Raw genomic sequence first — 27,892 nt, forward strand, 5'->3', positions numbered from 1 at the left:
TCCCTTCTCCTTCAGTTTAGTCTAGAGGAACCATTACTGAAGAGACATGTCTAAAACCCTGTACAGATTATTCCTTTTCACCTGCCTTTACTTTGTACTTAATACAAGATTCTAGAAGAAAACTACAGCGTTTCTCCTTGTCTTCCTACAAGTCATCGTTGGGCTGAGTTAACACTATCTGTGGAAGCCGGTAGAGTGAGTAAAACCATACAGTTATCTAAGGGACTGATAATTAGAGCGGTTGGATTCATTGCTACCAGGAAGAGACAGAATAAGATACAATAGTATCCGGTGCAGACACAGTCCTACGAGTAGATACAATAGTATCCGTTGCAGACACAGTCCTACGAGTATATACAATAGTATCCGGTGCAGACACAGTCCTACAAGTATATACAATAGTATCCAGTGCAGACACAGTCCTACGAGGAGATACAATAGTATCCGGTGCAGACACAGTCCTACGAGGAGATACAATAGTATCCTGTGCAGACACAGTCCTACGAGAAGATACAATAGTATCCGGTGCAGACACAGTCCTACGAGTAGGTACAATAGTATCCGGTGCAGACACAGTCCTACGAGAAGATACAATAGTATCCGGTGCAGACACAGTCCTACGAGTAGGTACAATAGTATCCGGTGCAGACACAGTCTTACGAGGAGATACAATAGTATCCGTTGCAGACACAGTCCTGCGAGTAGATACAATAGTATCCGGTGCAGACACAGTCCTAAGAGGAGATACAATAGTATCCGGTGCAGACACAGTCCTACGAGTAGATACAATAGTATCCGATGCAGACACAGTCCTACAAGGAGATACAATAGTATCCGGTGCAGACACAGTCCTACGAGGAGATGCAATAGTATCCGGTGCAGACACAGTCCTACGAGTATATACAATAGTATCCAGTGCAGATGTGGCGCCCTGGACTAGCCAGGTCATCACAGGTAACACACACACCCCCACCCCCCACTAAACAGTAACATTAGCCAAACACAAAACCCTTGTTGCCTCCCTCCAGGGTTTGATGTCCACACCAGGTGGGGCGGAGCCAAGCGGTTGGCCCCACCCACCGAGGAGTTCACAGGCCTGGAGGCGGGAAAAGTGACAGTTGAGTCCAGGAGGTGAAAGTGAGAGGAGTCAAGTGAAGGGTGTCTGGGTTTGTGGCCCAGGCACTAACAACAAGGTTGCCAGACGGTGGTGGCCATCTGCAGGAGTGGTGAATCAACGCGGAACTGTAAAACAGGGGTCAGGCGTTGGCCCGCCGGTACCGACCGGGGAGCGAAGTGAAGCCAGCACACACAGGCAGGGCTATCGGACCCCGACTAGGCTTGAAGTCGCCGTCAACAGTGAAATCCGAGTGTGACAGGAACCCCAGGGGTTTCCTAACAGCCAAAGACCCGATAGAAGGCAACCGCCCACACCGTGAGGGTATACAGCTACCGCCTAAGGCTAGAGACCCAAGGGCCAGCGCCTGCGGGCAAACGGGCTCCTCCGGCATCCATACACCGGGGAGCGGACTACCGTTGGCGATCCACCGTAGTCAAACAAGTACACAAAGGTGCAGGGAGAGACAGCCGCCATCACCTGTCCTGGGAGAGACACTGCAGCCGGCTGCGGGACCCGTCCATCCAGCCGTTTGGTTTACCGAGGACTTTGTGCATCTCTTACTGAGTGAGTACACCCGTGCCATCCGGCACCGCGCCGCGCTGTCCCTGCAACCCTGCACCTCACCAACCCTGCCTCCCCGTCACACCACCGGGCCCCGGGACCACCGACCCCTACCCACAGAGGGGGAAAACAACATCCCAGCTGCTCCCTACCATCGCTCCCGGGATCCCCATCACCAGCAGCGGTGGTGCCCATCTTCACAACCCGTGGGTGGCGTCACGGACTAAATCCCCCAAACCAACCACCCCTTTCACTCACGGGCGAGGAGCGCCGCTCGAGTCCCCGGATCCGGCCCACCGCTCAAGCCACCGAGCAGCAGCAGCAGCGCCGGACCCGAGCGTTAGCGAGCGCAGCGGTGGCGTCCTCCCCACCCCGACACAGACACAGTCCTACGAGGAGATACAATAGTATCCGGTGCAGACACAGTCCTACGAGTAGATACAATAGTATCCGGTGCAGACACAGTCCTACGAGGAGATACAATAGTATCCGGTGCAGACACAGTGCTACGAGGAGATACAATAGTATCCGGTGCAGACACAGTCCTACGACTGGATACAATAGTATCCGGTGCAGACACAGTCCTACGAGGAGATACAATAGTATCCGATGCAGACACAGTCCTACGAGGAGATACAATAGTATCCGGTGCAGACACAGTCCTACGAGTAGATACAATAGTATCCGGTACAGACACAGTCCTACGAGGAGATACAATAGTATCCGGTGCAGACACAGTGCTACGAGTAGACACAATAGTATCCGATGCAGACACAGTCCTACGAGTAGATACAATAGTATCCGGTGCAGACACAGTGCTACGAGGAGATACAATAGTATCCGGTGCAGACACAGTGCTACGAGTAGATACAATAGTATCCGATGCAGACACAGTCCTACGAGGAGATACAATAGTATCCGGTGCAGACACAGTCCTACGAGTAGATACAATAGTATCCGGTGCAGACACAGTCCTACGAGGAGATACAATAGTATCCGGTGCAGACACAGTCCTACGAGGAGATACAATAGTATCCGGTGCAGACACAGTCCTACGAGGAGATACAATAGTATCCGATGCAGACACAGTCCTACGAGTAGATACAATAGTATCCGGTGCAGACACAGTCCTACGAGTAGATACAATAGTATCCGGTGCAGACACAGTCCTACGAGTAGATACAATAGTATGCGGTACAGACACAGTCCTACGAGGAGATACAATAGTATCCGGTGCAGACACAGTGCTACGAGGAGATACAATAGTATCCGGTGCAGACACAGTCCTACGACTGGATACAATAATATCCGATGCAGACACAGTCCTACGAGGAGATACAATAGTATCCGATGCAGACACAGTCCTACAAGGAGATACAATAGTATCTGGTGCAGACACAGTCCTATGAGGAGATACAATAGTATCCTGTGCAGACACAGTCCTACGAGGAGATACAATAGTATCCGGTGCAGACACAGTCCTATGAGGAGATACAATAGTATCCGGTGCAGACACAGTCCTACGAGGAGATACAATAGTATCCGGTGCAGACACAGTCCTACGAGTAGATACAATAGTATGCGGTACAGACACAGTCCTACGAGGAGATACAATAGTATCCGGTGCAGACACAGTGCTACGAGGAGATACAATAGTATCCGGTGCAGACACAGTCCTACGACTGGATACAATAATATCCGGTGCAGACACAGTCCTACGAGGAGATACAATAGTATCCGATGCAGACACAGTCCTACGAGGAGATACAATAGTATCCGGTGCAGACACAGTCCTACGAGGAGATACAATAGTATCCGGTGCAGACACAGTCCTACGAGGAGATATAATAGTATCCGGTGCAGACACAGTCCTACGAGGAGATACAATAGTATCCGGTGCAGACACAGTCCTACGTGTAGATACAATAGTATCCGGTGCAGACACAGTCCTACGTGTAGATACAATAGTATCCGGTGCAGACACAGTCCTACGAGTAGATACAATAGTATCCGGTGCAGACACAGTCCTACGAGGAGATACAATAGTATCCGGTGCAGACACAGTCCTACGTGTAGATACAATAGTATCCGGTGCAGACACAGTCCTACGAGTAGATACAATAGTATCCGGTGCAGACACAGTCCTACGAGGAGATACAATAGTATCCAGAGCAGACACAGTCCTACGAGTAGATACAATAGTATCCGGTGCAGACACAGTCCTACGAGTAGATACAATAGTATCCGGTGCAGACACAGTCCTACGAGGAGATACAATAGTATCCGGTGCAGACACAGTCCTACGAGTAGATACAATAGTATCCGGTGCAGACACAGTCCTACGAGGAGATACAATAGTATCCGGTGCAGACACAGTCCTACGAGGAGATACAATAGTATCCAGTGCAGACACAGTCCTACGAGTAGATACAATAGTATCCAGTGCAGACACAGTCCTACGAGGAGATACAATAGTATCCGGTGCAGACACAGTCCTACGAGTAGATACAATAGTATCCAGTGCAGACACAGTCCTACGAGGAGATACAATAGTATCCAGTGCAGACACAGTCCCTCATTTGTCCATCATCCCTGAAATGATCTTATGTACGACAGATATTTTGCCTCAATAATTGTAACAAATATCACAAAGCAAAAATATAAAGGGACTCACCATTTTCATGATATGTGCTAGCTTTAAAGGGCATGCCCAATACTCCCCTCTCAATCAGCATGTTTGCCCCCCGATCAACTAACAACACTTTTACTTTCCTCCGGTGCAGGCGCTGTTCCAGCGGTGTTAGCATTCCTCTCCCAGGGATTGCATGATATTTTTATGCTTCGCGATCACTGTGGCCAATCAGTGGCTGATTCACTCTCTCTGCCAACAAATCACATATATCCAGAGGAAGCGAGAACTGAAGGTCACTGATTAGCAGCAGGAATTGTGTGATGTAACTATCTCCCATTACCCAGCAGAGTCAATGCTGACACCGCTGGAACAGCACCAACACCGCTGAACAGCAGCACCAACACCACTGGAACAGCGCTGAAACTGCTGGAACAGCAACACCGCTGAAACAATACCAACACCACTGGAACAGCACCAACACCAATGAAACAGCGCCAACACTGCTGGAACAGCACCAACACCGCTGGAACATCACCAACACCGCTGGAACAGCACCAGCACCACTGGAACAGCACTGACACTGCTGGAACAGCAACATTGCTGAAACAGAACCAACACCACTGGAACAGCACCAACACCGATGAAACAGCACCAACACTGCTGAAACAGCACCAACACCACTGGAAAAGCACCAACACCGCTGGAACAGTGCTGACACTGCTGGAACAGCAACACCACTGGAACAGCACCAACACCGCTGGAACAGCGTTGACACTGTTGGAACAGCAACACCGCTGGAACAGCACCAACACCACTGGAATAGCACCAACACCGATGAAACAGTACCAACACTGCTGGAACAGCACCAACACCACTGGAACAGCACCAACACTGCTGGAAAAGCACCAACACCGATGAAACAGCGCCAACACTGCAGGAACAGCACCAACACTGCTGGAACAGCATCAACATTGCTGGAACAGCACCAACACTGATGGAACAGCATCAACACCGCTGGAACAGCGGCGACACCAGGGGTGAGTAAAAGTGTTATTTTACACAACAATACGTTTTCTCTTTTCTTACAGCACCCCTACAGGTGGAATGATGCATTACACAGCCTTTATTTAAATGCATGTATGTCAGTTCTCCAGCGATATATAGACGGTTCTGTATCAGACAGGGCTGCTGTGCTTTGTATGTAGTATGTACTCACCTTGTACTTTATAACGACTGGCAGATTGGACACAGAACCTGCCCAGGACGCGTAGCGATCATCATTAGCTACCGGGTTTTCCAGGGAGAAGTAGCTGAGTGCAGAGATAAATTTGGTTTCTCCTCCATTAACGATTGCTTGTCCTCGAACCTCTTTCCCACTGCCGCCTGCAAATGTAAAGGATCAGTATATGACAGCAGCAGTGAGCGAGGATGCCGGGCTGCAAATAAGATTTCTCCTTTAATGTGTCATTGTTAGAAATTCTCTTCTTCACTTACAAACTTTTCAATTATGAATGTATAGAAAACATTTTGGAACCCTGAAAATAAACATGTGACATCCCCAGCAGACAGCATCACAGCGGTGTGTGTTTATTAATAACTAGCTGTACTATCCGGCTTCGCCCGGGTTAATAACTGCTGTTAACAAAATAGAATGTATTAACAAAAATTTATTCTGCACACAAAACCACAAAACAAATAAATAGAAATGTAATCATTAAAAGCAGCTCTTGTTTTCATGTCTGCAAGCCTTGCTTCCCTCTCCTCAGAATGTTCATTGGCCCTTGAGGAAGCAGCTCTTGCTCTCTTGTCTGCAAGCCTCGCTTCCCTTTCCTCAGAAAGTTCATTGGCCCTCGAGGAAGCAGCTCTAGTTTTCATGTCCGCAAGCCTTGCTTCCCTCTCCTCATAAAGTTAATTGGCTCTCGAGGAAGCAGCTCTTGTTTTCATGTCTGCAAGCCACGCATCCCTCTCCTCAGAAAGTTCATTGGCTCTTGAGGAAGCAGCTCTTGTTTTCATGTCTGCAAGCCTTGCTTCCCTCTCGTCAGAAAGTTCATTGGCTCTTGAGGAAGCAGCTCTTGTTTTCATGTCTGCAAGCCTCGCATCCCTCTCCCCAGAAAGTTAATTGGCTCTTGAGGAAGCAGCTCTTGTTTTCATGTCTGCAAGCCTTGCTTTCCTCTCCTCAGAAAGTTCATTGGCTCTTGAGGAAGCAGCTCTTGTTTTCATGTCTGCAAGTCTTGTTTCCCTCTCCTCAGAAACTTCATTGGCTCTTGAGGAAGCAGCTCTTGTTTTCATGTTTGCAAGCCTCGCATCCGTCTCCTCAGAAAGTTCATTGGCTCTTTAGGAAGCAGCTCTTGTTTTCATGTCGGCAAGCCTTGCTTCCCTCTCCTCAGAAACTTCATTGGCTCTTGAGGAAGCAGCTCTTGTTTTCATGTCTGCAAGCCATGCATCCCTCTCATCAGAAAGTTCATTGGCTCTTGAGGAAGCAGCTCTTGTTTTCATGTCTGCAAGCCTCGCTTCCCTCTCCTCAGAAAGTTAATTGGCCCTTGAGGAAGCAGTTCTTGTTCTCTTGTCTGCAAGCCTCGCATCCCTCTCCTCAGAAAGTTCATTGGCTCCTGAGGAAGCAGCTCTTGTTTTCATGTCTGCAAGCCTTGCTTCCCTCTCCTCAGAAAGTTCATTGGCTCTTGAGGAAGCAGCTCTTGTTTTCATGTCTGCAAGCCTTGCTTCCCTCTCCTCATAAAGTTCATTGGCTCTTGAGGAAGCAGCTCTTGTTTTCATGTCTGCAAGCCTCGCATCCATCTCTTCAGAAAGTTCATTGGCTCTTGAGGAAGCAGCTCTTGTTTTCTTGTCTGCAAGCCTCACATCCCTCTCCTCAGAAAGTTCATTGGCTCTTGAGGAAGCAGCTCTTGTTTTCATGTCTGAAAGCCTTGCTTCCCTCTCCTCAGAAAGTTCATTGGCTCTTGAGGAAGCAGCTCTTGTTTTCATGTCTGCAAGCCTCGCATCCATCTCCTCAGAAAGTTCATTGTCCCTTGAGGAAGCAGTTCTTGTTCTCTTGTCTGCAAGCCTCGCATCCCTCTCCTCAGAAACTTAATTGGCTCTTGAGGAAGCAGTTTGTTACGGTTGCTGCGAGCACTGGAGACTAAGTCCAGATTTCTTACTACTGCACATGTGCGAGCGCTGGAGACTAAGTCCAGATTTCTTGCTACTGCACATGTGCGAGCGCTGGAGACTAAGTCCAGATTTCTTGCTACTGCACATGTGCGAGCGCTGGAGACTAAGTCCAGATTTCTTGCTACTGCACATGTGCGAGCGCCGGAGACTAAGTCCTATCTTGGAGCCATTGCACATGTGCGGGTGACATCATCGCTGACACGAGGTCACATGTCTCTGACACCTTCTATGCCGATTGGTCGCTGGTCATGTGCTTGTGATGCCTTGCTCGGTGATAGGCCAGCATGACGTCACTCCTGTCGTTCTGGCAGCGGATTGGCTCTGGTGTCCTCCATCTTGGATGAGGCACAGAGTCTATATAAGACCCTGACACACGCCGCATGGCGCTCAGTCCTCTTGGTTCATGCATAAGAGTAGACGCTCTGTGCGCGTTCCTCTAGGCATTCCTCTGTCTATGCTAGGTGAGCGCTACCGGCAGGGTAGCGTTCTTATACCTTACAGCTTCGGCTGCTGTCCGTATCCTTACCTCTTAGGGGAGCGGACATAGGCAGGTGCCTGAGGCACATGGTCTGGCTGGGCCTTGTGGTTCGACTCGTAGGTGGACGTTGCCGCTAGGGTAACGTTCCTTATACTGCGTCTGGCAGTTGTTCGTATCCTCACACACTAGGGGAGCGAACAGAGGTAGGAGCTTTGTGCGGCTTACGCTGCTGTTCGTCTCTTTTGCACCACTAGAAGAGCGGACCTAGGCAGGTGCCATATCTAGTGGTTCGTGTCCTCGCACACTAGTGGAGCGAACGCAGGTAGGAGCTTTGTGCGGCTTACGCTGCTGTTCGTCTCTTTTGCACCACTAGAAGAGCGGACCTAGGTAGGTGCCATTTCGCACACATTGCCTTTGTCTCTGTGATTATTAACAGAGATCATTCCACACACCCTCCAAGTAAGGGAGGAATTGCTTTACTTACTTATTATATCCTTCTGTGAGTTAACAGAGGAATTGCACTCTGCCATAGTCTGCAGCAGAGTCTTTGCACGGTGGACCCTGACTGTCTGATACTCCTTTAGGTTATCAGACAGCTCCCCGTAAAACAGTTCTTATTTTCATGTCTGCAAGCCTCGCATCCATCTCCTCAAAGTTCATTGGCTCTTGAGGAAGCAGTTCTTGTTCTCTTGTCTGCAAGCCTCGCATCCCTCTCCTGGGAAAGTTCATTGGCTCTTGAGGAAGCAGCTCTTGTTTTCATATCTGTAAGCCTCGCATCCCTCTCCTCAGAAAGTTCTTTGGCTCTTGAGGAAGCAGCTCTTGTTTTCATATCTGTAAGCCTCGCATCCCTCTCCTCAGAAAGTTCTTTGGCTCTTGAGGAAGCAGCTCTTGTTTTCATATCTGTAAGCCTCGCATCCCTCTCCTCAGAAAGTTCATTGGCTCTTGAGGAAGCAGATGCTGTTCTCATGTGGGTCAGCCTTGTTTCTCGGTCTTCACGTTTTTCATTGGCCCGTAATGCAGCTTTTCTTTTCGCATCAGCTGACATTCTTGCCAAGGAATTCCTTTTCTTATGAGGCATTATTGTGGTAAAAATAGTCTGTAACTGACAGCTTCTATATCCTCTCACATAGAGGTAATGTGACTAACATCAGCCTTTCCACCAACTCACCCTAACTGACATCCTATTACCTCACACAGCTTTGTTATACTGAGAATGTCCTTTGTTGCATATATTAACCAATCAGAGCTCAGATTAACTGTAGCAAAATAGAAGCTGAGCTGTGATTGGTTGCTATTGGCAGCCTGCTAAATCCCCAGGCAACAGAAAGCCCTCCCCCCTGACAGTATATATTAGCTCACACATACACATATAGACAGGTCATGTGACTGACAGCTGCCGTATTTCCTATGTGGTACATTTGTTGTTCTTGTAGTTTGGCTGCTTATTAATCAGATTTTTATTTTTGAAGGATAATCCCAGACTTGTGTGTGTTTAGGGCGATTATGTGGTGAGGTTGGTGTATGTGTGGTGAAATGTGTGATGAGGGTGGTATGTGTGTTCAGGCACATGGTAGTGTGTGGCGCATTTTGTGTGTGTGTTCATATCCCCGAGTTTGGTGAGTATCCCATGTCGGGGCCCCACCTTAGCAACTGTACGGTATATACTCGGTGGCGCCATCGCTCTCATTCTTTAAGCCCCCCTTGTTCACATCTGGCAGCTGTCAATTTGCCTCCAACACTTTTCGTTTCACTTTTTCCCCATTATGTAGATAGGGGCAAAATTGATTGGTAAATTTGAACGAGCGGGGTTAAAATTTCGCCTCACAACATAGCCTATGACGCTCTCGGGGTCCAGACGTGTGAGTGTGCAAAATTTTGTGGCTGTAGCTGCGACGGTGCAGATGCCCATCCCGGACATACACACACACATACATACACACACATTCAGCTTTATATATTATATGGTATATATGGCACCAATTAAAGGGATTGTCTCAATGACTTTTCTTCAGGAGCGCACCGCTCCCTGTGTCTGCTCCCTCCTTGCTCCTGCAGATTGATAATTCTGGCAGACAGCACCACTGGTCTGATATCGTGAGTGTGTCATGTTCTGGGGAGACCTCTGGTGAGTTTGGGGCCAGAAGGACACAACAAAGTCTTTAACTTGTATTTATCTACTTTTCTTTTAGTGCTGTAGGGGTTAAGGACTCTTTCCTATCTGACTGTCCTTTGTATCCTTAATCTCAGGTGCAGCTCTTTTGTGATAACTCCCCTTTGCTATAAATAGTCACATGTCTTACCATCTGATGCTGGCTATAGATTCTCATTCTTATGCTGACCTCTTTGGAAGGAGTTTGTCTCTTGAAGAAGCTGAAGAGTCATGACTATTGCAGAGGTGGTGTTTAGCTGCATTAGAAGAGCTTGAAGTGTTTTCCTTTTTTTGTCTATTTCCCTCTATCAGCCTCACTTACCTTGTGTTGTATTATTACAGTGGTGAGACTAGTGTTCTTGCCGGCCTTCTCACTAGCCAGGGTGAGTTCAGGGCAAGCAGGGGCCTAGGCATGTGATGGCAACAGGGGAAAGTACCCATATAGGGACGTTAGGGAGCATAGGGTACAGACTCAGGCGAGTTGCAGGAGGCGCCCCCTCTACCCTCTCCTTATTGTTAGGACCTTCCTTCTTTACCTTTGTTACCCTTTGTTATGCTACATGCTAAGTGTGTGTATGCTGCGGCGTGATATTTGAACAGCACACTCGCCCATGCTGTAAGCAAAAACAACTTTTCCTCTGAGGATCGCAGGGACACGGAGACCGGAAGGATTCAGCGAGCTTCAGAGCAGTAAAGCAGAGAGCCCACTTATGCCTCACGCTCATTACCTCTGAGACCACAGGGTGGCCGACAACAGCCAATTTTCTCCCTCGATTTTTTTTTGGGAGGGACAAATTGTGGCGCAGCACAGTGGCTCAATTAGCAATGTATGCTTGGAGTGCTTATGTCCACCATGGTTAAAGTTTGGGTGAATTTGCTCTCTCCAATCCAAAAAATGCCTGATCACTGGTCAGTGTGTATAGGAGTATGTGTGTGTATAATGTGTGTGTCTGTGTGTGTCTGTGTGTGTGTGTCTGTGTGTGTGTGTGTCTGTGTGTGTGTGTCTGTGTGTGTGTGTGTCTGTGTGTGTGTGTGTGTGTGTGTGTCTGTGTGTGTGTGTGTGTGTCTGTGTGTGTGTATGTGTGTGTGTGTATGTCTGTGTGTGTGTGTGTGTGTGTGTCTGTGTGTGTGTGTCTGTGTGTGTGTCTGTATATATATATATATATATATATATATATATATATATATACAGGGTGGTCCAAAAGTAAGTGGACAGTATCAGTATGTGTAATAGGGTTATCAAACATAGTGTAAAGTGAAACTGACTCAGTTGCCCTTAGCAACCAATCAGATTTCACCTTTCATTTTCCAAAGAGTCTGTGAAGAATGAAAGGTGGAATCTGATTGGTTCCTAAGGGCAACTGAGTCAGTTTCACTTTACACCATGTTTGATAACCCTATTACACATACTGTCCACCTACGTTTGGACCACCCTGTGTATATATCCGCTCCTTGTATTGAACAGTACCCACCTTCAGATGATTTTATTGCTTCAAACAACTTTTTGCATTCAGTTTTTGATGACTTGATGAAAAGAAATCCCGAACTGGAGGACGTGCACTGCTCGAAATTTGACTTGGATCCATCTACAAAAAAAAATGATGTTATTAAGGAATTGATTTGCACATTTTATAAAAACCCCTTCCCCGGGAGGTATTAGAGGGGTCCTCCTTTCGGGATCCTTATGTCTTGGTTGCAGTGCGGTTATAAGGAGGGTCTTTCTACCTGGAGGACCCATCCTGTCCTGTATTACACAAAACTCACTTATACGGATGGACGCGGTGTAATACTTCACATCACCTGTTGGGGTGCTACAAAGAAACTAGGTTTCTGTCATGGGGGTGTCACAGGTGACAGACAGTCATGTGGTTTTGGGCCACAGAAGGTCACAGCATTTGGCTGTGCAGAATGCTCCCTGACTTTCCATTCATTGGTATAGGTAGCTTTCCTGCTGGATTCATCTCCCTCCCTTTTGGATCCAGCAGGAGCTCGCCTTCCACCCAGCTGCTGATCATCAGCATTATCTTGGTGCTTAAATACCCCTTCCTTCCTTGGACTGGTGCTGGTAATATTTTTCAGTTCATTCAAGCTCTGGTTGCAAGCAGGTGGCTTGTACTCCTCTGTGGTATCATTGCTGAAACTTTGCTGAACTTCTACCTGAGTCACCTAATGATAAGTAGTTCATGCTTTTTCCCCTGTGTGTTTAGTGAGGTTGATGAAGAGCTTATCCCATCCGTTCCCTATTTAGAGTCCAGCACTAGGGATACCTTGGCACATAGGTGCGGAACCTATCTAGGGGGGTGAGGGACCCTAGGGACCAGCAGTAGATTCGGTCAGAGGTGACCAACTTTCCTTTCCCTAGTCACAGGGTTTCCCTTCCTTTTCGCCATTCGCTTGGTACTTCCCCGTACCTAGCGTGACAGTTTCCTAATACAATGGATCACTGGAGAACCCACCAGGAGAACACTTTGCTGTCATCTTATTGTCAAGAGACGTTTCTTACAAGGAGGAACTGTCTAAAGTGGATATTCTTAAGCTTAGTAGTAAATGGTGAAGACTGATAAAGAATTGTGAAGATGCGGGTGCTCTATTCTCTATTTGACTGTCGGGGGATGTTGAGAGTTGTAGTTTTGTAACAACTGTGAAGCCAAAATATAGAGACCACTGGTCTTCATCATATACCATGACTTATTCTTGGTGTCAATATATAGTTCTAATCCCTGGACCCATCCATGGAGACATATGAATATTTCCATACTTTCTACCATTATTTAGACAATTCTCTGGCCCGTGTTTCGCCAAATTTTCCTTCCTCATGAGCTACAATAAGGGAGTGATATAATTATGGATGTAACATTATTTACCGTATTTAGTCACTTTTTCAGTATCAAGATGAAACCGGAATTCATATGTGCCTCCCAGAGATCCCGAGATTAAAAAATGCGTTCCGTAATCCTCGATGAGCTTGCGGTAGGTCGTGTACTCGTAGACGGATGGCAGGTAGAAGAGCTGTCTCCAGAATGACTCCGCCAGCACTAAATGTTCCGGATGATCATTGATAAACTGCGCCACTTCCACGTGATTCTTGATAACCAAATATTGGTAACTCTAAGAGGAAGAACACAGATAGGTTATTCACGTTCATATCACGGCACCTAGACTAGCCCTCAGACTGGGGACCCTATGCTGTCCCTTATCCCAGAGGTACGCTCGATGGTAGTGAGGTCTGGGCCACCAGCGTGACCCTAACTCCTGTCCATACTTTGGTCTAATACCCCCTGGGGAAGGCCAGGACCGAAGTATCAAACTCTGCAAATAACGCAGACGGGAGAACCAAAACACATACACACTGCAATTAGACACAGGGGAGAGACAATACGTGCCCAGGAAGAAATAAGATATAGGGAGGAACTAAACTGACAACGAGGATATTTCCAAACCACACCAAATATCATTCAACAAATCATCAGTAAGTGGATCACATGCTAAGGCCGGTGTCACCCTGCTGGCTGGCTTGTAAACTGCTGCTAGGAGCTCAGGTTACTCTGACCACTCACAGCCGCCTCCACCTTTAATAAGGTGCTGGATCTGGTTCCTCATCACCAGCGATTCCAGTCTTAGGCCTGTGTCACACTTGCGAGTGCCTCGCATGTATCTCGCGCGAGTCTCGCGTTGCATCACCTTGCATGGACTCACACTCTCTTGCAATCGAGGTATCCTGGAATTTAATGCCTATGTAGATAGAGCACATGGGAAGGGGAGGAGGGGGATGGAGCTGCAGTTTTATTTTTTCTAGGTGTTTGTAACATTTGATGGGCTGATGCTCCATATTAAAAAGGCAGAAGGATGCAAAACAGACACCAAACTTATTTGCCCCCAATGTTATGACATTCATATGACTACCAGTATATAAATATATGGACACACGTTATGTAGAACCAGATCTTGGACGCTCAAGGTCAGTTTTACCTTTTCTTTTGTGTTGTAGACGGTCCGTGTTGTGTCCCTGTTTCCAGCATAGTTGGACCTGACTTGCTCCTCAGTGGTTTTCACATATGACCAGCTGCTGTTATAGAAATCATAGCTGAAATCATTCTTAGCTTCTACCTGCGAAGCAAAAAATATGTATTAATAAGTATATATAGAAGATATAGGTTTATACCAGAGATGAATGCACTGAGCCATGATTAGGGATGGATTTAGCAGTTGTATGGCATGGTGGCTCCACTCACAAAACTGTATCTGGCCATAAATACAATAGAAAGTGTCCAAAGGGGGAGGTCAACTGAGGCCCACTCCATTGACTCCATCACGGGCCAAGGGTGGATCTCCCCGGTTCCCTGGTTGTGCGTCCTCACTTCTGGCCGCTCTGCAGTCCTCCTGTGCGCTGACACAGATAAGGTCCTGATGTCAGGGCTGGTGTGAGACCTTTATCTTCAGCTCCAAGGAGTGAAGAACATAAGAAGCTACTGGGTCTGGTCTGTATTAATTTAGGGGTCTGGAACAGGAATCTGAATTTATAGGGTCTGGAGAACATTAGAAGGTAATTTAGAACTAGAACTTTAGAACGTAATAAGGTTTTGATCTTTATGTAAGGAAGTTATTTTAGGGGATGGTTTTTCATCTTGGGCAGGACGTTTTTCAAATCACAATGTATGTTCTATGTAAATTAGAAGGTCATAAGGTGGAAAAATTACCAGACTTCAATTTTTAAAAATCTCCCCGATGCCACTTCCTGGAACCTTCTGAGCTATTTCCTGTCTCCTCTGTTCCTGACAGACTGTCCTGTCTCATCCAGATCCATCTGGCCCCTCTAGACTCCTACTATATCACCCTCTTCAAACATCTCTTTTAAATCCAGACCCCTCTGTTCGCCTCGAGACCCCACTGTCCACCTCAATCCCCCTTCCCCTCTTCCAGACTCCTTTGTTCTCCTATAGCGTCCTCTTTCTCAAAGAAACTTTACTTTATCTTTTCTAACTCTTCTGTCCCCTTCAAGGCTCTTCAGTCACATTCATAGTCCTCTGTTCTCCTCCATACTCCTCTGTTCACTCTAGACTCCTCTGCACTCTCCAGACCCTTTTCCCCAGTACAGACTCCTCTTTATCTCTTCAGACACCTCAGCCCACCTCCAGACTGCTCTTTCTCTACCAAACTCTTCAATATTTTTTCAGACTCCTCTGTCTTAGTCTTCCAGACTCCTTTGTCTCAAGCCTCCAGACTCCTTTGTCTCAAGCCTTTAGACTCCTTTGTCTCAAGCCTCCAGACTCCTTTGTCTCAAGCCTCCAGACTCCTTTGTCTCAAGCCTCCAGACTACTTTGTCTCAAGCCTCCAGACTACTTTGTCTCAAGCCTTTAGACTCCTTTGTCTCAGTCCTCCAGACTCCTTTGTCTCAAGCCTCCAGACTCCTTTGTCTCAAGCCTTTAGACTCCTTTGTCTCAAGCCTCCAGACTCCTTTGTCTCAAGCCTTTAGACTCCTTTGTCTCAAGTCTTTAGACTCCTTTGTCTCAAGCCTTCAGACTACTTTGTCTCAAGCCTTTAGACTCCTTTGTCTCAAGCCTCCAGACTCCTTTGTCTCAGTCCTCCAGACTCCTTTGTCTCAAGCCTCCAGACTACTTTGTCTCAAGCCTTTAGACTCCTTTGTCTCAAGCCTCCAGACTCCTTTGTCTCAGTCCTCCAGACTCCTTTGTCTCAAGCCTCCAGACTCCTTTGTCTCAGTCCTCCAGACTCCTTTGTCTCAAGCCTCCAGACTACCTTGTCTCAAGCCTTTAGACTCCTTTGTCTCAAGCCTCCAGACTCCTTTGTCTCAGTCCTCCAGACTCCTTTGTCTCAAGCCTCCAGACTCCTTTGTCTCAGTCCTCCAGACTCCTTTGTCTCAAGCCTCCAGACTACTTTGTCTCAAGCCTTTAGACTCCTTTGTCTCAAGCCTCCAGACAACTTTCTCCTCCAGAATACTCTTCATCTTTTATGACTCCTTTGTCCTACCAAGAGCTTCCTGTTTCCCTTCCAAAATCCTCTGTTCTTCTCCTCCAGACTTCTTTGTCCTCATCCAGACTCCCTTGTCTTCTCCTCCAGACTGCTCCTCCTCCTCCAGAATCTTCTTTATCTTTTACGACTCCTCTGTCCTTTCCAGACTCCTCTGTCCATCTCCAAATTCCTATGTCCCTTCCAGATGTTGTTTTTCTCCTCCAGACTCTACTACTCTAATCTTGTCACCCTCGGACTGGCAAGTGTCTGACACGTGACGGTACAGATATGCATGGACAGATGTACGGTGAAATACACAGGTGTCAACAGGGATGGTAAAGTGAAGGAAGAGCGGGGGATGGGCCACCTCCTGACACTAATGTGTGTCTGGTCCCTGAGCTCTCCTAATGTCCCTATACAAGTCCTGCCCTCATTGCCGTCACATGCCTAGTCCGTTACTGTCCCTCACTCATATCACCACTACTGTAACAACACACAGGGGAAGGAGGACAAACAGGGGAGTATAGACAAAAGGATATACAAATAAGCTTCACTGCTGCAGCCAGACACCAAGGCTGCAGACAACTAAGCTCCAAAATGTAGCACTGCAACAGCTAAGCTTAAGGAGCATATCACCAGAAGCTCCACGAAAACTTCTTCTCTTCACGATGGTCAGAAATAGAATGAGATTCTATTACCGGTATCAGGTGATGGATCATCTGACTATTTAAAGAAGATGAGAGTGGTCACAAACCAGCTGCACCTGAGGAGAACTAACCAGGAGCTGCTAGCAAGGAAAATTTCATTAACCCTTGCTGCACCAAAAGAAAGCAAAACAAATTTAAAATCTCAGCGCAATGTGAAGCTAATGTCCCAGAGAGGTCACAAGTCTCTCAAGCACCAGAGACACTTGTGACAAGTTTTATTTCCCACAGGAGCAAAGGATCATGAAGGTAGATCCTTTTTCTCCCTAAGATCTGCTGTCAGGTGACAGTTTGGACATTCACATACATTTGACCATATATTTAATGTGTCTGTCACGCTTCAGATGTGGAATTGGTCCCATCTGAGCTACCGTTAGTGAGAGGATAGAAGATGGTGACTGGACGTTGCCCCTTTCCATAGACACACAGGGCTAGATACAGCACAGGAGTCGGCGGAGGACGTTAGCTAGAAGAAACTCCGTCATCACCTTAAAGGTGTAGGTGAGGACGTTGTCACTGAGTCTGTAGAACTTTCTGCCGTCACCGCTGAACACTTTACGACATTTCCCTCCAAAGCTCTTAGTGTGAATGACCGGACTCCTCATCTGCTGAGTGGCCACATTGAAACTGGAGACAACAAACCAAAGAGAGAATAAAATGCATCTGATACAATCCATGTCCTCAATAAAATGTCAGAACACGATCAGTGATGTCAGAAGGAGCGGAGACCATCCACCTGTGGTGAATTGTCTATAAGACTCCATTGTGGGTGGCGTCACAATGTGCACCAAGGTCACTGCCGTGGTGGCGTTAATGCTGATTTCCCTAATGGGTGAAGGGAGATTATCATAACCATTGGGGTATCTCACCTCCCTCACAGGTCCCCTGTACCCTAAGGTCTGCCATCATCCACATATTCTCATGTAACCTGGCGTCACCCCTCCCCCACAGATCCTCCTACTTTGTGTATCACCTCCTCCACAGACCCATTGCCAGATTGTGTCTTCCCAACCTAAATTTGCCTTCTCCCCTCCCTCACAGATTTCCCTTTAACTTTATGTCTGCCCTTAGCCAAAGTTACCCCTGGAACCTACTGTCCTTTCTCTGCCACAAATTCACCTGCAACCTAAAGTCTCCTCTTCCCCACAAATCTCCTGTAACTTAGAGCCAGCCCTCCATCCCCAACAGATTCCCTGTAACCTAATGCCCTCCTTTACCAACACATTCCGCTGTAACATAGTGCCCTCCCCCACAGATCCCCTGTAACTGAGAGCCATCCCTCACAGATCCCTGTAACTTAGAGCCCTCCTCTACAGATCCCCCTGTTTCTCCCCAATAGATCCCTGTAACCTAATGCCCTCCTTTACCAACATACCAACAGATCCCCTGTAACATAGTGCCTTCCCCACAGATCCCCTGTAACCTAATGCCCTTTTTTACCCACAGATTCCCCTGCAACATAGTGCCCTACCCTACAGATCCCCTGTAACGTAGAATCTTTCCCCACAGAACCACAGTAATCTAGACCCCTCCCACACAGGTCAACCCGTTACCTAGAGACCTCCTTTACCCACAGATCCTCCAATAACATATTACCCTCCCCCACAGATCCCCCTATAATTTAGACCCACCCCCCACAGATCCCCCTGTAATTTAGACCCCTCCCCCACAGATCTCTCTGTAACTTAGTGCCACCCATTACCCATAGACCCCCTGAAACATAGTGCCAGCCCCAACAGATGCCCCCATAAACTAGACCTTTTCCCCACAGATCCCCCTGTATCTCAGTCTTCCTGTCCCTGAATCCCTGTTGTGTGTACAGCAGTGACATCTTTCCACCTTGTTAAAAATAACACATCCCAGACCCCACACAACGCCATACACAGGGGCCCCACTGTCCTGAGCAACATCTGAGGTGTAATAAACAATGAAGGTCGGTATCCTTTCTTCTTACCCCACGCCGGTCAGTTCTGTGTTGGGGGGAGGCTCATCAATGTCGCACACTTTGTGTCGCGCCTCACAGTTGGCCTCATCATGGCTGTCTGCCTCACAATCATGATCGCCGTTACACACCAGGGATTTACCGATACACTGACCTGAAACACATGGAAATGTGGACAATCACTCACCCATCCCATATTACATGGAGGAGGACAGGTGATATCTTTCATCTATACAAAAGTGTGTTGGATAGGAACTTAGATTTTCAGAAAAGTTGGATAAACTCTTAGGTAATTTGTATACTTTCCCATGGGGCATTGCGAATAAGATTCTATATTCAGATGGTCTACCTAAGGAATGTAAGACCCTCCACAAAACTGCAAAAAGTCGGAGGAAAGTTTTCTTATTTTTTGCAAGTTGAGCCCAGTACCACCATTGTAATGAGGTCAATGGTAAAATATAAGAGGGGAGATGTGTATCACTGAGATTTTTAGCCTCAGTGATGTAAACCCGGATATATTCTCTGGTATGCAAGGTGCTGAGATACTTAAACGGCTTTTAACAGGGCCGGGTTTTTGTGAACAGCTAAAGAGATGGGTGGGACGGCTGTTCACCATATCTCCACCTCCGGGTGTGGTCCATGTATATATATATATATATTAATTTTATTTTTTTTTGCTGCCTATATATTAGTCATGCACTGGGAATCTGGTCCCACATACACCCTAATGACTGGGGTAGAAAGGACCGGGGTGTTGATTGCCCAGATTGTCCTTCCTCAGGATTGATCTTCACAGAACGTTTATTATTGTTTGCTATAAATCATAAAATCATTACCTGAAGCGCATCGGAAGCGGTCTCCACAGCCGTCCTCTATCGGACATCCCTTGGTGGGAACACAAGACTGGGTCTCATAAGAATTTCCACTGCATTCAATGCCACCAAACTGGGCAAAAACCTCAACGGTCCGTCTGCGGATCTAGATGAGAAATACGGAGGGCACTTCAGTCACTGCTGTTATATTTGACACAGTGAACGAGGATTAAAAAAGGTTTTCTGTCCTTTATACTAAATAACATATTTTGTTGAGGTGGTAAAGTAGACTTTTTTATTAAAGCGCACCAAACACCAAGATTTTCCTATATAACCTAAAGCCAGTGGCACTATCAGGCTGATTCTATACATACCTTTAGCTGTCAGCTCGGATGTATACGTTTTGGAACACAAGCAAGTAAAGTTTGAAAAATGAGCAGCTTTTTGAATGACAGAAGCTGCCAATTAGCTGATAGCTGGGGTGGGTTGTCATAGTGATTCCTGCCCCCCTGCCTGTCCGCCCTCCCCCTATCCGTTATTTATACTAATTATATTATAGAATCGTTTTACTAAGTGGCTAGAAGGACCTGTGCTGATGTCATACCCATGTGACCAGAATGGGCAGGGCCTCAGCCAACAGAAAAATAAAGTTGCTTCCTGGTATCAGCTATGTTGGCTGAGGCCCCGCCCCTTCTGGTCACATGTGTATGACATCAGCACAGGTCCTTCTAGACACTTAGTAAAACGATTCTATAATATAAATAGCATAAATAACGGAAAGGGGGAGGAACAGCAGGAAGAAGGTGGGAATCACTATCAAAACCCATCCTAGCTATTAGCTGATAGGCAGCTGCTGCCACTCAAAAAGCTGCAGATTTTACAAACTTTACTTCCTTGTGTTTCAAACCTTTACATCTGAGCTGACAAGTAAAGGTATGTATAGAATCAGCCTGATAGTGCCAGTATAGCACTGGCTTTAGGTTATATAGTAAAATCCTGGTGATTGGTGCGCTTTAAACTTTGCTGAATTTTGGCATAACTCAATAGTTTTTCACCTGTGGTGGACATGGGGTCCCCTTCCTGCAATGGTAACATCCCTGTGAATGGTCCACAGTGGATATCCCTTATCGGCATCAGACTCCTTAGATGCTGCGGTGAGTATTGATCGCAGCATCTGAAGGGGTTAATCATCCTGATGTTGAGAATGTGGGGCACTGCAGCCCGAATGTGGATGCTGCCCCCTGACTGCTGGCCCCCTCCTGTGGAAAAATGAGTATCCCCCTTTAAGAGACCTCTCGACGCTGTCACTCCTCCCCAAAAAGCGTCATTGGTGCCGCCCCCCGCAGCTTGTCGCACAGGCTCAAGGGAAAGTTTCCCAATCTCTCTGAGGACCCGGACCAGTTTTAGCAGCTGTATGATACAGACAACACCCACTAATGATGGCACAGCTCCTGCATCAGCGCCATCTACTGGACGTAGATCTATGGGTTCAATGAGGATGATATACTACTACAGATCCAGAAAAAAAAACCTTAAAAATGGTGCCTTGTACTGTGTGCAAGACATAGACGTACCCGTGTGCTACCAGATATAGGTGGAGAGGTGACGTACCTGGGTCTTGGAGCAACCATCACATTCGGACCACGGCCCAAAGGAGCCCCATCTGCAGTTCACTTTTGCCGCACCTCTATAATATATAATATATCAGTGTTACAGTACACAAGGATACTATGAGTACATATATATATATATATAATATATATATAAAGCTGAATGTGTGTATGTATGTGTGTATGTATGTGTGTTTGTGTGTGTGTGTGTGTGTGTGTGTGTGTGTGTGTGTATGTCCGGGATTGGCATCTGCACCGTCGCAGCTACAGCCACAAAATTTTGCACACTCACACTGGGAAAGAGAGGGAAAGAGAGAGACAGGTTAAGAGACAGACGCAGACAAAGAGACAGAGACAGACACAGGGAAAAGACAGACAGGGAAAGAGAGGGAAAGAGACAGACAGGGTAAGAGACAGACAAAGACAGGTAAAGAGACAAAGAGACAGACACAGGGAAAGAGACAGAGGGAAAGAGACAAAGAGACAGACGGAAAGATTGGGAAAGAGACAGACAGGGAAAGAGAGGGAAAGAGACAGACAGGGAAAATGACAGAGATAGATAGACAGACAGGGAAAGAGACTGAGACAGACTGAGAAAGAGACAGAGACAGTCAGAGACAGACAGGGAAAGAGACAGACAGACAAAGAGAGAGACAGAGAGATATATACAGAGGGGGAGACAGACAGAGAATGGGAGAGAAACAGAGAGACAGTTACTATCCCGGGCAGCGCCGGGTGCTACAGCTAGTATATATATATATATATATATATATATATATATGTGTATATATATATATATATATATATATATATATATATATAAAATTGATTACTATTAGTCATTAAAATGACCGGCATAGTTCAGTGTCCGCTGCGCCATGTGCCGGTGCTGCAGGGACACTTCCATTGACTTTTGGAGATTTAAACGTGGCACAGATCGCAGGTGGCAGCACCCAGTGCAGCGATCCTGCTACCACGTGTGATGACTCTGGGCACCGAGCGCCTCGTCATACTCCACACTAATCATCATTAGCGGCTAATTATTATCTAATTACATCTATTGCTAATGTGCAAACAAGAAACCTGGTACTCAAGCAATTATCAGAAGCCAACGCCAGCACAGCAGCGGTCGGATGTCGGCTATTTCTATTTTATTGCCTTTTTTAATGTATTAAATGTAATTCTTTTTTTTTTTATTGTGATTTTCTTACATTTTCTATACCAAGTATTTGCAGTTAAATCCAACTTTGTAGTAAATGTCCCAGAGTAAAAACCCACCGGGAGCGCTCCCTTTATGGCACAAGTCCCACCCTACTTTAGAAATGGAATCAGAAAAGGAGGGATACACAATAACAATAATCAAAACACTGACAACCGCTAATCTAAATAAGAAATAGTTGTCACTGCCCCTCCTCCACCCAACACCCAGGAATGAAGACTTTAATATATTTCCACAAACATCTGAAAAATCTCTCCTGCGGCTTCCAAAGGAAAGAAGAAAATCTGACTTTACCTGAAAACTTAGTGCTTTACATTTTATGAATCTATATAAAATGTATATTTATTCTTACCTTGGAAAGAAACTAACGCCTTCCCTAATCTCCAAGATCAGCACAAACAAGAGCAAATAATTCTAGAAATAAACAAAAAATATACATTACTCTTTCTACAGAGTATCTTGAAATCTCTATGTACATATACATGATATGATTCAATCTGCAGCCACCACTAGGGGGAGCTCCCTGTATACAGAGATACATGATAAGATCCTGTCTGCAGCCACCACTAGGGGGAGCTCCCTGTATACAGAGATACATGATAAGATCCTGTCTGCAGTCACCACTAGAGGGAGCTCCCTGTATACAGAGATACATGATAAGATCCTGTCTGCAGCCACCACTAGGGGGAGCTCCCTGTATACAGAGATACATGATATGATTCAATCTGCAGCCACCACTAGGGGGAGCTCCCTGTATACAGAGATACATGATAAGATCCTGTCTGCAGCCACCACTAGGGGGAGCTCCCTGTATACAGAGATACATGATATGATTCAATCTGCAGCCACCACTAGGGGGAGCTCCCTGTATACAGAGATACATGATAAGATCCTGTCTGCAGCCACCACTAGGGGGAGCTCCCTGTATACAGAGATACATGATAAGATTCTGTCTGCAGCCACCACTAGAGGGAGCTCCCTGTATACAGAGATACATGATAAGATCCTGTCTGCAGCCACCACTAGGGGGAGCTCCCTGTATACAGAGATACATGATAAGATCCTGTCTGCAGCCACCACTAGGGGGAGCTCCCTGTATACAGAGATACATGATAACATTCTGTCTGCAGCCAACACTAGAGGGAGCTCCCTGTATACAGAGATACATGATAAGATTCTGTCTGCAGCCACCACTAGGGGGAGCTCCCTGTATACAGAGATACATGATAAGACCCTGTCTGCAGCCACCAATAGGGGGAGCTCCCTGTATACAGAGATACATGATAAGATCCTGTCTGCAGCCACCACTAGGGGGAGCTCCCTGTATACAGAGATACATGATAAGATTCTGTCTGCAGCCACCACTAGAGGGAGCTCCCTGTATACAGAGATACATGATAAGATCCTGTCTACAGCCACCACTAGGGTGAGCTCCCTGTATACAGAGATACATGATAAGATTCTGTCTGCAGCCACCACTAGGGGGAGCTCCCTGTATACAGAGATACATGATAAGATCCTGTCTGCAGCCACCACTAGGGGGAGCTCCCTGTATACAGAGATACATGATAAGATTCTGTCTGCAGTCACCCCTAGGGGGAGCTCCCTGTATACAGAGATACATGATAAGATCCTGTCTGCAGCCACCACTAGCGTGAGCTCCCTGTATACAGAGATACATGATAAGATTCTGTCTGCAGCCACCACTAGGGGGAGCTCCCTGTATACAGAGATACATGATAAGATCCTGTCTGCAGCCACCACTAGGGGGAGCTCCCTGTATACAGAGATACATGATAAGATCCTGTCTGCGGCCACCACTAGGGGGAGCTCCCTGTATAGAGATACATAATAAGATCCTGTCTACAGCCACCACTAGGGGGAGCTCCCTGTATACAGAGATACATGATAAGATTCCGCTTGCAGTCACCACTAGGGGGAGCTCCCTGTATACAGAGATACATGATAAGATCCTGTCTGCAGTCACCACTAGAGGGAGCTCCCTGTATACAGAGATACATAATAAGATCCTGTCTGCAGCCACCACTAGGGGGAGCTCCCTGTATACAGAGATACATGATAAGATCCTGTCTGCAGTCACCACTTTGGGGAGCTCCCTGTATACAGAGATACATAATAAGATCCTGTCTGCAGTCACCACTAGAGGGAGCTCCCTGTATACAGAGATACATAATAAGATCCTGTCTGCAGTCACCACTAGAGGGAGCTCCCTGTATAGAGATACTTGGTAAGATCCTGTCTGCAGTCACCACTTTGGGGAGCTCCCTGTATACAGAGATACATAATAAGATCCTGTCTGCAGCCACCACTAGGTGGAGCTCCCTGTATACAGAGATACATGATAAAATTCTGTCTGCAGCCACCACTAGGGGGAGCTCCCTGTATACAGAGATACATGATAAGATCCTGTCTGCAGCCACCACTAGGGGGAGCTCCCTGTATACAGAGATACATGATAAGATTCTGTCTGCAGCCACCACTAGGGGGAGCTCCCTGTATACAGAGATACATGATACGATTCTGTCTGCAGCCACCACTAGGGGGAGCTCCCTGTATACAGAGATACATGATAAGATCCTGTCTGCAGTCACCACTAGAGGGAGCTCCCTGTATAGAGATACTTGGTAAGATCCTGTCTGCAGTCACCACTAGGGGGAGCTCCCTGTATACAGAGATACATAATAAGATCCTGTCTGCAGCCACCACTAGGGGGAGCTCCCTGTATACAGAGATACATGATAAAATTCTGTCTGCAGCCACCACTAGGGGGAGCTCCCTGTATACAGAGATACATGATAAGATTTTTGTCTGCAGTCACCACTAGGGGGAACTCCCTGTATACAGAGATACATGATAAAATCCTGTCTGCAGCCACCACTAGGGGGAGCTCCCTGTATACAGAGATACATGATAAGATTCTGTCTGCAGTCACCACTAGGGGGAGCTCCCTGTATACAGAGATACATGATAAGATCCTGTCTGCAGCTACCACTAGAGGGAGAGATACATGGTAAGATTTGTGGTGGTAATATGTGGTCTGGTCATGTTGCAGGTGTCCCTTTTAAATGGTAATATTTGGCATATTGGCGTCTGTTTAGTACATTATATCTGCATTGATTTACTATTACTAATTCTACTTTTATTTAGATTTATATATTTTATCTTTCGTCGTAAACTCAGACAACATCTTTGGGGTCGGAATTCTGCCCATGGCCTGAAGGACTGTATTTGTACCAAAGAGTCCTCAGTGGTTGATACCTTTTAATGGCTAACTGAAAAGATGGTAATAATTGCAGTTTTCGAGACAACTCAGGTCTCTTCGGTACAAAGATATATTTCACTTGTATTTGTACCATGAATATTAGGAATAACAGTGCCACCTACAGATAGAGGAGAGGCACTACATCATGACAAGATATATCACTAGTGATGAAAAAATCCTGTGGGGAAAAAGACACTTTGCTATACATAAACTGTGCATATACAATGAATCTGTCCGCAGAGCAGCATGATGTAGGGGCAAATACCCTGATTACAGCGATTTGTTTTGATAAATGAAGCAGGGCTTGAAATGCTGCAGAAACCTGGTGACTGAATCCCTGTAATGCTTCTCACAGCTGAGGGTTTGGTGCAGTTGCAGACAATCCTCTGTAGGGGAGGACAGTAGAGCAGAACAAATCTCCTGACCATATAGTTTGTTACAATGTATCAGTGCAGGTAATTGTGGTGTGGAGACTTGGATATTTATCTCACATGCGATTGTCCACATTGGATACAATTGTAACAAACCCTCAGCTGTGAGAAGCATTAGATCAGGATGGATTTTTATCCTTTGCGGTATGGGGCGGAGACCACTTTGAATCTTGATCATTTGTATTTACAGATCATGTATCAGAAGTGGCAGAGTGGTTCAGTTTACATAGGACTGCAGGTATCATCACAGGCGGCTGCATTGACAGTTTACAAGTCATAACCCAATCCCATTAACACAATTCCGAAATGAATGCACCAGAGCTGAGTCTGTCACTGGTCTCAGTGCTATAATGTGCATTTTCTTGTTTTACATGGGACTGCAGGTATCATCACATCCTGCTGCATTAACAGTTCACAAATCATAATCAATTAACACACTGTAGAAATGAATGCAGTGTAGCAGAGCTGAGTTTATCACTGTGCTCAGTGCTAAAATGTGCAATTTCTTGTTTTACATGGGACTGCAGGTATCATCACCGGCGGCAGCATTGACAGTTTACAAGTCATAAGCCATTAACACAATGCAGAAATGAATGTCACGTAGCAGAGCTGAGTTTGTCACTGTGCTCAGTGCTACAATGTGCTATTTCTCGTTTTACATGGGACTGCAGGTACCTTCCCAGGCGACTGAATTGGCAGTTTAAAAGTCATAAGCCATTAACACAAACAAGAGATGAATGTAACGAAGCAGAGCTGAATTTGTCACTGCGCTCAGTGCTATAATGTGCGATTTCTTGTTTTACATGGGACTGCAGGTACCATCTCAGGCGGCAGCATTGACAGTTTACACGTCATAAGCCATTAACACAATGCAGAAATGAATGTAACATAGCAGAGTTGAGTTTGCCACTGCGTTCAAACCTACAATGTGTGATTTTTCCTTTTACATAGGACTGCAGGTTATACTGATTCACTTTCCCCAGTTCCCTTCATGTCCTGGGATTATGGCACATGATGATTCCGGGGTCTTACCTTCATATCTGGAGGTCTTCCTCCCTCGGGGACCCTCTGGCAGCCGCAGTGGAAGTTCAGCCTGGGAATGTCCAGCTCCTCTGCCGCCCGGAGATTACCCCCTATCTGTATCCTGTTTACCGAAATCACCGCCCTCCACCCGGGGGTCTGGCTCTCATATGGGGCGGACTTCACCTCTTACATATTATTAATAGGATATCCCGTAGTCCTATGATGATTGGGTTGAACGAGAGGTCAGAATCTGGGGTAAGGCGCTCAGTGATGGACACCAGACCTTACTCTGATCCTACACGCTCACATTTTGTGCTGGAGACATTTCTTCATATTTCTTTATAGACTTTGGAGCTCAGTTTTTCTGATTCAGAGGCACAAACCCTCAGCACAATCATAGAAAGACAAGAGTTCTCTGTACCTGCAGCCACCACTAGGGGGAGCTCAGGAGTCTGCTGGCTATACAGCGTCATAAGCTCCCCCTAGTGGTGGCTGCCACAATTTCATCTTGTTAGGACTTTCCTCAATAGACGTCACCACAGGTTTAGTGTCTGATCGCAGGGGGCCTCACCAAATACTAGAACGGGGGTCCTCATGATATTTAACGTTTTATTGGGTCACTTCCATTAAGGACGGAGGAGATGCTACTCTCTGATGATCCGATGATTGGTCATGATGAGCGAAGACACAAGCCTGGGGTGATGGTGTCTGTGGTCAGGAGTTTCCTGAGGAAGGTTTGGGCCGGGGTAGCTGGGCAGGTCGACCACATGAACGGGTACACACCTGAGGGCACAATAAC

The 27,892-nt window shown here is 46.5% G+C and overlaps 1 protein-coding gene across 1 annotated transcript in view; it reads right to left on the reverse strand.

Annotated features, from left to right (window-relative positions):
* Positions 1-27,191, reverse strand: part of C7 (complement C7) — a 68,683-nt gene extending 41,492 nt beyond the window's left edge. Inside the window, exons 1-10 of the mRNA XM_075343718.1 lie at positions 27,103-27,191; positions 22,709-22,770; positions 21,139-21,214; positions 19,552-19,693; positions 18,728-18,869; positions 17,262-17,400; positions 14,072-14,209; positions 12,967-13,210; positions 11,575-11,688; positions 5,527-5,693 (exon numbers count right to left, since the gene is read on the reverse strand). Coding sequence (XP_075199833.1) covers positions 5,527-5,693; positions 11,575-11,688; positions 12,967-13,210; positions 14,072-14,209; positions 17,262-17,400; positions 18,728-18,869; positions 19,552-19,693; positions 21,139-21,214; positions 22,709-22,770; positions 27,103-27,108 — 1,230 coding nt within the window. The 5' untranslated portion in view covers positions 27,109-27,191. The remainder of the gene's footprint in view (positions 1-5,526; positions 5,694-11,574; positions 11,689-12,966; positions 13,211-14,071; positions 14,210-17,261; positions 17,401-18,727; positions 18,870-19,551; positions 19,694-21,138; positions 21,215-22,708; positions 22,771-27,102) is intronic.
* Positions 27,192-27,892: the final 701 nt, after the last annotated feature.

Source organism: Anomaloglossus baeobatrachus, chromosome 1 (assembly GCF_048569485.1).
Source record: "Anomaloglossus baeobatrachus isolate aAnoBae1 chromosome 1, aAnoBae1.hap1, whole genome shotgun sequence".
Taxonomy (NCBI): domain Eukaryota; kingdom Metazoa; phylum Chordata; class Amphibia; order Anura; family Aromobatidae; genus Anomaloglossus; species Anomaloglossus baeobatrachus.